A 12894-nucleotide genomic window follows, 5' to 3' on the forward strand; every position below is an offset into this window, starting at 1 on the left:
CAAATTCTCACAACACTGCACTTTGCATCCATCTGCACAGCTTTGACAAAAGGGGCCATTTTGTTTCCTTAAGAGTCAGACCAGCTGCACTGACTCAGCGGAATCGGTGTCTTTTTAACAGAGGGAAACATTTTAGAAGACACTGCCCACCTGTCTTGAAATCTGGAGCAGGATTATTTTTTCTGTTCTCATCATGTCAAGTAGCTCCACTGAACTTAACTGCTGAAAGAAAGACACACAAAGCTCTGCCCTACACTGATGAGATGTGAGGACAGCTCCCTCCTGTTCAAAATGCCGACAGAAAAAATGCAGTGAATCCAACTTTCAGTCACTGCCAGCATAACCAATTGACAAATGCCTTCTTATCCCCAATTCATTGCATCTCTGCATGAAAACTATCTTTAATTTTTTTTTTTTATCCTCAACCAGACTATTTTACAGCTGGACCACTTTTTCCACCACTTTCACACTGCACATTTCTCCAAGCTCGTGCCAGCAGAGCTGAAGTGCCATTCAAGCAGCCTGTATTGCTCCTGCAGTAAAATACAGCCCTGTCAAACCCCAGTCCTAGAGGTCAGGGCACACAAAGCTTCACTACTAAGTCCAGCCAACTTCATTCAACCTCCAAGAGAAAAGCCAAAAACTTCAAAGGACCATACAAATGAGATTTACGACAAACTTCCATGGAAATGCCCAAGCAGAGTCATCTCTGAGATTAAAATCTTTACATTTTCTTCCAGTTTCATGGAAGCTTCCAAGAAAACAGAGAAGAGAACAGCTCTTCAAAATCTTCCTTCCTGCTCACAGCTCACATGGCCACAAATCCAGCTCTTCACATTTTCTCCAGATTTAAAAATCTCTTGGTAAAACTGGCATGATTTTGTTATATCACCAGTATTTAAAATATACTGTATGCAGTAAGTATTTTTTAAATTAATACTAATGTCATTTAGTGAAACGTTTCATTAATGTCATTTGGTAAAACAACAAAGAGCAACAAAAGCACAAAAGCTGCCAATAGAGCCCAGGAGACAATCTGTGGTCTTCTAAATGCTGAATGGTATTTTTACAACTGTAATGGCTACAACTTAAAACATAAATTAAAGCCCTGTCCTTGAAGGAACCAATAGCCTCAGAGTGAAATGTTTAAAAGAAACTCTGATGAAAGCCACTCCTGCCCTGTTTCAACACCTTCCATTGATCCTGCCCCCATACTTGTCACACTGAACTACACCACTGTTCCTGGTCCAGCTGATCAACTATGAGAGAGATGGGGAAGTTCAGCCAAACCATCTCCCAACTCAGAGAGCACCTCACTGCCCACATCATTCCAAATCAACCAAAGAGGACAATGTGGTAGGGAAGAAGTACCTTAGGCTGGGATTATTTGTGTCAGCACTGACAGCAAGGAAAAACAAATGGGAACACATCATAAATTAAGATGTCAAAAGTCAGCAAAAGGAGGTTTCCAGCTTGCCTTATGTTTTTTGTTCTTCCTTTCTCTCTAGAAAGTAAGTGCTTGAAAAATAACTCTCAGACACAAAAGCAAATGGACAGTGGCTTTCTCTGGAAGTATTTGTATAGAATGGTATTCTGTAAGAACCTTAAACTCAGAAAAAAGCTACAGCTCTTGGGATGAAAAAGGGAAAGGTACAGCTTGGTCCAAGTGGAGTATTTCTTTTGCATATGGTACCCAAGAATAACAACAGCCTATATAAGAGAAGTGGTCATGCCAGACAGTCACTATTCTCAGAAGATATAATAACAAAATGGAAGAGTCACTGAGCAGCTAAAACTTCATTACATAAAGATAAAAACTGAACATCTGTATCTGCCATTTCAGAACCATGTCCTATACTGATGTCCTGCGCAGTCCTTGGCAATCACTATTTTCTATTCTTTAATTATCCTTCTTTCCTACTTGGATTACTAGAAATCTCAAGCACGAATCTTGCTATTCTAATCTCCAAGTGCCAAAGGAATAGTTAATGCCTTTGCAGTACATTTCACATGGGAGACTCTCAAAGTTACTTAGCAGCTGCCAGTACCACACAAAGCAGCTGCCACCACAGCGAGGCAGGCGCTGGGGGCTGCCTGAACCTGTACCACCTCCAGCACGACTTTCCAGTCAGTGAATCAAACAAATAATACCTGGCTGAAAATATGTGGGTTTACACTATAAATATATATCATCAAAATAACTGGGTCAAAATCAGTACTTGGACACCGAGACTGAAGAACAAACACCAACCATTTTGAAGGGGAGAAGTTATTTTATTTCAGGCACTAGGTCACAGTTCCTCACAGAGCACAGAAAATAAAAGGTCACTGTTCCAGCAGGTAACTAGAAGTCAGCCAGCAAAAGCACACTTTGGAATTGCCACTGAAACATATCCTATGGAGTTTATGAGATACATAAATAATTGTATTTACAAAACAAATATAACTGGCAAAAGAAGCCTACAACTTCAGTTTTAATTACATAAGTAAATGAATCCTAAAATGATTTAAAATAATCAAAATGTCTGATAAATAATTACTTCATAAAATTTAGCAAAATGGTTACTTGCTCAATTGTTAAACCATAAACATTTTTATAGGCTCAACTAAAAAATACACATTGTAATCCCTGTGTGAATAAACTAATTAAAACAAAAAATAATATTACTAATTTCAACACCATTTCTTTCTGCAGACATCTGAAAAGTATCTCAATGTGTATCACAAGCATTTACAGAATAAAAAAACAAAGGTACTGGAAGGAACACACACTGTTCAGCCCCCCAAGATTTCCCAAGATTTACTTTTTAGGAAATAAATCCCATGAGATAGGCATATCTCATTTTATTTCACTTTTCAACAGAAACATTCTCATGGATCCAAGTATGTACTATCCCTATTTTCTCTGACAAGAAACAAGCAAGATCTAGCATGTAAAGCACGGGAAAAATACCAGTGGAACACAGCATGGATGTCTGGAGGAATGGGGAACTGAGGGGTGAGTGGAGAGTGCACAAAGGTGGCAAGAAAGGTACAGGACATCCTCAGCAGGCCCTGACAGACGAACACACGTCTGACCTTACATTCCCTAGGTATCCCACTGACTTCCATGGGATGGAAGAGTTAACTGTCTGAACATACCTCTGCAGAACTGACATCTAAGACAGAAAACAATTAATATAAATTAATTGCTACTGTATATTGAAAAATTAGTATCATCAGTACAGAAACAGAAAATGACAAAACAAAAATAACCTATGATGGAACTGCAAAAAGAAAGGAATCACATCGGGGTTGGTTTTCTGTACCATGTTACCAGCTGCATTAATCAATAATTAATTATTCTATTTCCAATTATACTTGAAATCCCAAAATATCCTATTCCCTGAAAGCTACTGCCCACAAATTAAGACCTATTTTACTACTCAAGTGTTCTGTCCAGCTCTTACTTGCCATTGCCAATACAAAAGCAAGATTAAAAAAAATGTTTCTCGGCAATATTTGGAACAGGGTCATAAAACGGAAACAAAAATAAAACTCTCCTACTCTAATAACAACTGAGTAAACATGCAGAGGCGTTAAGTAACTACATTTCATTACCCACTGCATTAATTACTACCGTTTCCTAGCAGCAAAATAAAAGAAAAAAATAAATAATCCTGATTTTGCTTAATAAAAAGATGGACAAAAATTATACATTTATAGCACTGGAAATTCCTGAGCCATAACACGGCTTCCTCTTTGAATGATTTACACACTCAAACACCAAAACCTGGAGGATCTATGTAGTTCTAATCTAAAACCTGAAACGAAAGTGAATGAAAGGGAGTAATCCTCAAACCATCAGCCGCCATCGTATCCCCCAAAATATCTTGCCCTCTACCCTCCCAGCAGGAGCGATGCTGCAAGCGTAAGCAGCTGTAGGCTGGGACCACTCGCAGATTTCAGAACACAGCTCTGGGCCAAGTTTTCCAGAACTGCGGCACTACCTGTGCTTCTGGGCTGGAAATCCACCCAACAGGAACCACAGGAAGTAGAGCGGGTACAGTGAAAAGCGCGGGGAACGCCGCGGCAATTCTACGGAACTTCACGGCACTTTAAAAGAACCCACTCCATCTCAATCCGTCGTTTTCCTTCACACCCGCGAGCTGGAAACTAACCCTGCGCGGGGCTCAGCCCACGGGAGGGAAGACAATGAAATAAAACCCGTCGGAGGGCACGGTGGGGCTCGGGCATTACGGAACAGCCCGCGCCCCAACCCGGGGACGCGCGGGCCGGCACAGCGCCTCCGCCGAGCCCCGCGTCTTCCTCCGCCGGGGCACGGGGACGCCACGGGGGCAGAGACGTGCCCGGGGCGGCCTCGGGGAGCGGGGGTGCCCCGTAAGAGGCCCGGGACCCCGAGCCCCCTTCCCGCCTCCCACCCCGTCCCGGGGCCCGCGGTCACCCCGGGCTCAGAGCAGGAGCAGAGCAGGCCGCGCCGCCCGCGCCTCGCCGCCCTGCCGCTACCGGGCCCCGCCGCCCGGCAGTGGGCCGCGGGCCGCGCTCCCCGAGCGCAACGGAGCGGCCCACGCGCCGTGCCTCCCGAGCCGAGCGCAGCGGGCGCCGGCCGTGCCCCGGGGCGGAGCGGCCTCACCTTCCCGGCGGGTTTCTGCGAGCCGCCGGGCGCCTTGTCCGCCATCTTGCCTCTTCCCTCGCCCAGCCCTGGCGGCGGCCAAGCGAGCGCCGATCCCACCGAGCCCGCCAGCGGAGGGCGCGAAGCCGATGGCCGAGCCGCCGATGGCCCCCACCCCCGGCGCGGAAGGGCCGCACCGCCCGCAGGTAGCGCTTGCCCCGTACGTGTAACGATGGGAAATGGAACTGACACCGTTTGGAACAGCCTGGAATGTTACATCTCACTGAGAAAAGCCCTTGAATATTGAAAAGGCTAACACAGCAAATCCTTCGTTACTGGGTTTGATATCACACTGCAGTTGCAACTTTATTGAACGCTGTTTAACTGGGGATTATAATCCGCGGTCACATTTATCATGAGTCTTGAATCCCCGTGCTTTCATGAATTTTCAGAGTGGAATATGCAGGGCAGGAGATAATACTTAAGGAGAAGACAAAAAGATACACAAACATTGTTGAAAGCTTTAATCCACCACCTGCAGGAGGGAGCAGGGCCTGTGCTAACAACCACTTGGGGCAGAGGGAAATGAAGGTTCCAGAAGGCAGAAGAAAAAAAAGAAAAAGAAAAAAAGGAAAAGGAGAGGTTGAAGAGGGCAGAGGCAACTGCAGAAGGCTGGAAGTTTATAGAAGAAGGCAAAACTCTCAGGAAACCTCACCGGCTGTCGATGCGCGTCCAGCTGTGCAGGGACATGGTCTGGTGAGAGCCGCTGCTCTGCCCGCAGTTGTGTCAGGGCGAGGGCCCAGCTGCGAGCGCTTCCATGGCAGCCGTCACCAGCACTGAGCGGGCTGGTCAGGACGGGGACGGCACAACGGCGCGGCAGCGAGCGCTGACGGCAGGGCAGGCGGAGGACGCGGGTCAGTGTGCAACAAGAGCAGGGCGGGCAGCAGCGGCACTGCCGGGGTTTCCTATTCCTGCAGCGGCGCAGGGCGCGGCGGGACGCGCAGGCGCCGCCAGGGGGCAGGCACGGCCCGCGCCGCGCGCCCGCCTGAGGCGGCCCGTGCCACGTAACGTGACTTCACCCCAAGTTACACGAAAAATGGCAAAATAAAAACTAAGGCTGCCCATCGTTCCTTAGGTACGAGCTGCATTACGCCGCAGTTCAACCCGCAGAGGGCCAGGCGGTGCTGCTGGAACTGCGGCAAAGGCGAGGCAAGGAGAAAGGCCACCAGTCAAGGCGTTTCTCCGGCTGCCGGAGCCTCCCGCCGCCGTCCGCGACACAAGGCGGAATGTTCTGGTACCGGCGTGGCAGCCGGGGCTGCAGACACAGAGATGTGTGTCTAATACACCTGGGCGATTCCAGCGATTAGTGCGGGCTGGTCCCTCGGCTGGCACGGTGCTGGGTCGCACCTCCACCCTGCAGGAGCCCGCACGGCTCTCTAGGATAAATTTGACGTGGAATCACTGAGGCTTGGAAGGAAGGAGGGGGAATAAAACCCACGCATTGACAGGTGCAATTCCACCCGTCTTTTTAGGATTTTTTGAGCCCCAAAATTTCCCATAGAGGAGCCCTTCCTGGTCAAGGAGTATTACGGATGGATTAGGCAGGATTTACTGCTTCAGAATCCAAGCCAAGCCCCTCTCTTCACTCATCTTTCTCCCTGTTTACTTGAGGACCATTTCACTGGCTTGCAGAGACACAGGATTAGTATCATCTCTGACCTGCTTTTGGAGTGGTTTTTAACTTAGTAGTGCAAACAGGTGCAGCAATGAGTGGAAAGCAAACCAGCTGGGCAACTTGTACTGGCTAGAAAGAGCATTTAGAGCCACAGGAGAAGACGCTAGATGATGCTCAACTCACCTGGGACTGTATTAATTAACATGGCATGAAAGATGACTGACACTTCTGGATACAAAACGGACATCTTGCTGGAAAGAGGAATGTGCCTTGGATGATAAGAGTTTTGGGGCCAATAAGGTTTAGAAAATTTGTGCTCCATTTGGCCTCGATCCCTTTATTTTATCCACCTCATTAATCCATTTTAATTATCCACCTCATTGTTCAAATCCTCTGCTTACTGCTTAGCCTCTACACTCTTTTGTAATTAATAAACTGCCCCAAATTAAGAGCATCGCAATCGAGAGCATGCTGTGAAAAACAGGAAAGACAGTTTCAAAGGTCATCTCTAAAGATAATTTTTCAGAATGAACCATACTTCTCAATCTGTGCTATTTGTAGCACATTGCAATAGTACAGTAGCACTCATGTACAGTTAGTGAATGAGAACACATGTTACTGTTTAGGGCTTAATGGGAGAGCAAGGGCAGGAAGGAGAGCAGAAAGGAAAGGAAGCAGTGAGATGCAGAAATCCATGGAGAATTAATGCAGGAAAGGCTAATAATAGTAGGCTAATAATAATAACAATATTTAAAAGTAAATTGTAGGCATTTTTCATTATAATGCAGTAGGTCTGGTTGCCTGCAGACCTGGGAATTGCTTATTAACTGTTGTTACAATGACAAGTAGCATTAGGCAATATACTCAGGAAAATCACGAATTATCATAAATAATTAAGCTACATTAAGTAAACCACACGCTGCAGTGTGTTACACTTGTCTTTCCGGCTGCTTTTTCCCCAACCCCCAGGTGAAAGCTCTCCACTATTCTCACTCCGGGCCAGGCCACGGAACTGCTGCAACTCTTTAGCAAATGTGGATGCCAGGGAACGGGAGAGGAAGGATTTAGGGTGCTGTGGAAGTTCCGTAGCCTGTGACAAAGGAAGCATGTTTGAGGACGTGGGGCAGGCAGATGATGAGTGGGACGGAAGTGTAGAGGTTTGTAACTCTGTAACAGTTCACACTTTGCTCTGTAGTTTTACAGAGTAGCTCCCGGATCACTAAAGCCACCGGCTGCGTGTGCGCTCCCTAGCGTAAGATTAGGCAGCACTCTTCCAGCTTTTTCCCTTATTCCGCCCTCCACCTCCTCCCACCCCAGAGACTGAAAACCGCCAGCGAGGATTCTCAGAACAGGCAGCTGCAGCTCCCCCGTGCACTCGAGGGTTGCTAGGGAGGAGAGGGAGAGGAGCACTCACAACCAGAGCACTTCCAGTCGGAGCACAGAGAGCCTGGGCTCAATTGAGATGCTTTAGCAAGGACCACCGGAATAACGAGAAAGAGCCAGAGGGGCTACTGGGAGAGGGCAGTCTGGACTTGCTGCCACTGCTCTGTCTGCTCTCTGTCCTCCGGCAGAAGCTATCTCTGTCTTACTCCATGTCTCAGTGCTGCTGCTCCATCTTCCCTCAGCTGTGAATCCTACTCTACTCCTACCATTCAGCAGCTGCTTTCCCTTCCAGGACCCCAGTGCTCTCTCCTGGGACATGCCTTATCAGGGAACCTGGGCTCTTTCTCCCCCTGGGATTCCTCAAGCACTGAGGCAGATTACACAGACCAGTCACAGGCACAACATCTGACTTGTGCTGTCTGGCTGAGAAGGGTCAGTCATTTGCAGTGTAGTTTGCAGGCATTAGTGCAAGTATCAAACGAAGGCTTAATTTCAAAAGTTCTCCTGCAACTTCTTGTCAGAGAGAACTAGCCTACGTGGCTAGAATCCAGATGTGCACATCTATCAGTTGTTTGAAAGCATGGAAGTTCAAGATGAGTGCAATGCCAGTCATTCCTTTGCCATACTGCGAGTCCCTCCTGTCAGGTTACTGAGTAGCAATTTGTGCTCTGCAAAACACTCCCACTCAGCACATACAAACAAAACAATTTCTTAGTTATGCACTTTGTAAGTGATTGTTCAGTCCTGCAAACCTTGCAAAGGCCAAGTTGTACTTTGCTCTTACCATGAGCCCCTGGAATCTGGGACAGTGGTGGATTTTGACCATGGAAAACATGAAATATGCATCCACCCAATGTTATTCTTCATCACAGTGAAACTAATTTCACAGCAATATTTATGTTCAGATTTGCTGCTGTCAAGAAAAAGGCAAGTTTTACCTCAAATCTTTCAAAACCAGGAACTCTAACAAGACAACAACCAAACTTGCAGAGAAATTTTCTTAACATGTGAAGTATTTTACCTAGTTTGCTGTGTTTGGTGTTTTTTCAGATGGGTTTCATTGCTGTTTTTTAAAGCATAAAGGATACAAACCTGAAGATATTCAACTTCAAGGTAAAGAGGGCAGAAAATTAGAAGTTCCTGATCACTGAAACATTAAATTTACACTGCTGTGCAACCATGATGGTGTTGGTTACTGTTATTCCCTTTTACATCTACCTTTTCTCTCCTCCAGGTGAGGCTTTAAAATATAGGAATCACTCCCACTTTTCTTTATCTATCAAGGTATTTGCTTTATAAAGTATAATTGGCCCTAATTAGTTACTCAAGCAGGAGAAAGTGACGCAAGGTTTCCTGTTTATCCAGTCTTAAAACGACAGTGGAGTAAAATCTCCAAAGGCAAGTTAATTGCTTCAGTATTAGATCAAAGCACAGTGTCTACTCAATTATTACAAAGTATAGTAATCACTGCAGTAAAAGTTACCCATCAAGCCATTATTTGCAAGAGATTGATACACATTCAAGAAAGGATAGGGGGAAAAAAAACCACAAACAAAACAAACAAAAAAAGGACCATTTTTGTATGTCTGTGTAGCTCTTCAGATGCTCTCCCAGAGAAACTGCAACCATGAGGTACAGCAAACAAAGTCAGATGAGGCTAAAGCTTCCCTTTCTTTAATAGCTACTATTTTTAAATAGAACCAAATTCTACCCTCTTGTTCAGTGGGGTTCCATGGAAGATGTCACAACAGAGTTACTAAAAAGATCTCCATGCAGAAGAAAAATCCTGAGGAAACAAAGAGGGTAAATGATTTTTCTCACACAAAATTTCTTACTGAGAAAGAAATCATCAAAATCTGTCTTAGAAGTGAAGACATAAAAAGAGAAAAGATATTATACAGGTGGAATTGTGTGGTAGAGGATTAAGTCAAGCAAATGCTACTAAGACTGAGATTTGCCAGCATGAGTTGAATTGGGTGAGGCTAAAGGTTTATCTTCAAAAGCATCTTAAATCTTCCAAACACCATCACTGCATATTCACATCAGGACTTTATATATTTTTAAAGTTTTTTAAAATTATCAGTTTATTTATTCTAAAAAACTATGTACAACAGAAGGGCTAAGTACCATCTCTTTCCTTGTGTGCTGAGTATGTTTGAGTGCAAAACATTAATTTAGCTTTTTTTTTTTTTTAATTTCCTAACCAAAAGGCATAATTTCACTAGATAGGTTTGAAGTAATTAAGAATATTTTTTTAGGGCTTTTGATATTTCCGACTAAATAACACCTCAGAAATTACTTCAATGATGAATAGAACAAAAGTATAATGGAGAAACAACTCACACTTGGTATTTTAGCACATCTTTTTCTTTGGGTCTTCATCCAGCACTGATTAACATTAGCTTCCATTACTTACCTCATTAGGCAGTACCTTCATCAGTGTTTTTAAGAGCGTTCTAAAAGGTTATCTGGAGAGAAAGCCTGCAGAAAATTCTAGAGGCTAGGAGAAGCCATGGTATATGCTGATCATGCCCTTTTAAATATAAACTCTGGTTAGAGAAACGCAGAGGCTCTTCATGCACTAAATTATGTGGACTCTTCTCTGTGACCTCCAGATGTCCCAATTCTCCCTGGGTTACCACATAATAGTCATGTAATACTAACCTTGATGGACTGCATATGAATAAGAGGCTATTTTGAGGCTGTAAGTGCTTCAAATTGTAAGGTTCCCTGCATACTATCCCACAGCTGGCTTGGGAGGAGAAAACTCAATGTAATACGTATGCAGTAGTCTTTATGAAAGTCCAGGCTGTCCTCAGAGATCATTCTCCCTGTGAGGAGTCTGCCTTGGAAATAAGCAAAAGACTTAGATCATTAGCAATGAGTTCCATAAATGTGGCTGCTGAAGCATTCCTGAATGCTTTAGGTGGAGGTGTGTACCTTCACCAACACCCAGACAGTCCAGTGTCCACCAGAACTGTCAGTCTTGAATCACAAGCAAACCCCACCTGCTCCTCCCAGCCTGGGCTGCCCCAATGGGCCATAAACGCAGTGAGTGTCTCTCTCAGGCAGCCAGGTCATACCTCAGAACTCCCTGAGGCACAAGGGCTGAAAGCCTCCCACATCCCTGAAAGTCAAGATGCTGCAGAAAAGTCAGAATGTGTCAAACAAGCCCTGCTGCCGCTGCAAAGCCAGCAGCTCCCATTCAGCAGTGGATGCTGTCGTTCTTTAGACACCATCTGTTGCAACAGCTGCTGGTGGCTTTCCAACAGCCTCTTTAGTGCAGATCTAAAACCTGATTGCTCTCAGTCAACCACCCCTTCTTATCTAACCTTGATGAGAGAGACTGAAGATCATGGTTACTTTGGCCCTCTCCCATAGGGCATGCAGTGGCATTGAGCACCACAAATGGCAGCATCACCACCATAGGGGACTGGGAGACAGGATCACCAGAACCCTGCTGGGAGTGCCTGTGTGTGTGGTGTGCTGGGAGCAGGGCAGGGGCAGGTATTCTTTACTGTACAGCCCCCTCCCCACCACCTGCATCCACAGGGATGCAGCACCCAGTCCACCATCTGGCCTGTCTCTTCTTCACTGTGGTCTCTCTAGTGAAGAGCAGCACCATGAGAAGCCTAACCTCTACCAGAGGCTGAGCAGTTTCCAGTCATCCCCAAGAGCCTTTCCTCTCCCTAAATCCCACACCGAAGAGCCCACGAGGAGCAGGACCCTTGCTCCTTCCTGAGGCTCCCTGCAGGCAGAGCCCTGTCAGTCACTCCCCGAGGAGTGCTGTGTCCCTGCACTCCAGCAGGAACCCCCTCTAAAACACATGGATATAAGAGCATATTAGGCCTATCTGAAAAATGTCTTTTGTTTAGTATTTTGCTCCTCATGTTGGCTCTTCAGCACTGCTCAGTTATGTTGATTTTCTTAGCAGGTCTCCTGTGTAATTTTTATAAAGATTATAAGCAGTGTCACCAGTCTGCCCTACTTTTGAACAAAAAAGACATTGAAAATCACTTTCAGCAACACACTTTTAAGACTTTTCTGCTAACATAAAAAAACTTATTTCTGATTACCTCCTTGTTCAGAAGATTTTTCATTGTCATGATTCACTGTCAAATACAAGATTTTTATAAAAGTCTTTGGACAGAATGTCCTAATTACACTTGACCTCAGTTTACACCATGTGACCAGACACGTATCTGAATATCACCATGTAAAACACACTTTTGGCAACCGAGAGCTATTGGATATTTAAGACCATCTGAAAACAAACAAAAAGACAGCATGTTGAAGCAGCGGAGAGCAATCCCTTAGTCTGGTTCCTACCTGCACCTGCATTAGTGACTTAGCTTCTATTTCCTTCAGATTCCTTAAGGAACAGTGACACGCATACAGCGCTTTTCCCCGTATTTTTATATTCTGATTATGTAAGTGTGCTGCTTGCATAACCGCAACGACAGTAAATGTAGGATTTGCCTAAGGATCAACACGGAGCAGCTCCTGCCAGCCGTTCCCGAGCGTCCCTCCCAGCCGCCCCGCTCAGAGCGCGCCGATAAGGTGGGTGCCGTGTGTCAGTGACGCTCACCCCGTGCAGCCCGGCCGAGAACGTTTTGCCTGAAATAACGTTTGCATTCTCTGCATGAGATAAGGTCACCAAAGACATCAGGTCTCAGCGGCCTTACCGGAGCATACACGACAGACCGCCGGCCAGCTGCCACCCGTCCCTGTCTGGGGGTACTTCCCCGGCCTGTCCCGCCGCCGGGGATCCCCCAGCCCCCCGGGGCCATCTCTCTTTCCCCGGGGCTCCCGCCGGGTCCTGCCGCACGCGCGGGCGCAGCCGCGCTCGGGGCCGGGCGGGCGTCCCGGTGCCCCCTTTGTGCTTTTTACACCACGACAGCCCCGCGGGCAGGGCAGGCCCCCTCACCGAGCGGTGCCGGTGCAAGTTGACCCCGCGTACGGGAATGGGTGCCACGGGTCCGGCCCGGCCGCACGCCTCGCTGCGGGGGCTCTCACGGACCCGCCCCCCCGCTGCGGCCGCATCAATCATTAACGGCGGCTCGGGTGTCCAGCGCCTCCCACCCCGGGAAATCCTACCCGGGGCGGCGGGGGCGTCTCTTCCCGCTCCTCGGGAGCGCTGGATGCGCCGCCGGTTTCCAGTTACCGCGATGCCGGGCGGCGGGGCGGGAGGAGCCGCGGCGTTGCCGCCACTGCCCCCGCTGCA

At 46.8% G+C, this 12894-nt stretch overlaps 1 protein-coding gene across 7 annotated transcripts in view; it reads right to left on the reverse strand.

Annotated features, from left to right (window-relative positions):
- U2SURP (U2 snRNP associated SURP domain containing) overlaps positions 1–5687 on the reverse strand; it is a 42932-nt gene extending 37245 nt beyond the window's left edge. For 4 of the 7 annotated variants that reach the window (XM_062498759.1, XM_062498762.1, XM_062498758.1 and 1 more), the window contains exon 1: positions 4634–4682. In XM_062498759.1, coding sequence (XP_062354743.1) covers positions 4634–4678 — 45 coding nt within the window. In that variant the 5' untranslated portion in view covers positions 4679–4682. Of the gene's footprint in view, positions 1–4633; positions 4696–5327 lie in introns of those variants that run through there. The other 3 variants (XM_062498763.1, XM_062498757.1, XM_062498761.1) reach the window with 3 other exon arrangements.
- Between the last annotated feature and the right edge of the window lie 7207 nt (positions 5688–12894).

This window comes from Cinclus cinclus, chromosome 10 (assembly GCF_963662255.1).
Source record: "Cinclus cinclus chromosome 10, bCinCin1.1, whole genome shotgun sequence".
Taxonomy (NCBI): domain Eukaryota; kingdom Metazoa; phylum Chordata; class Aves; order Passeriformes; family Cinclidae; genus Cinclus; species Cinclus cinclus.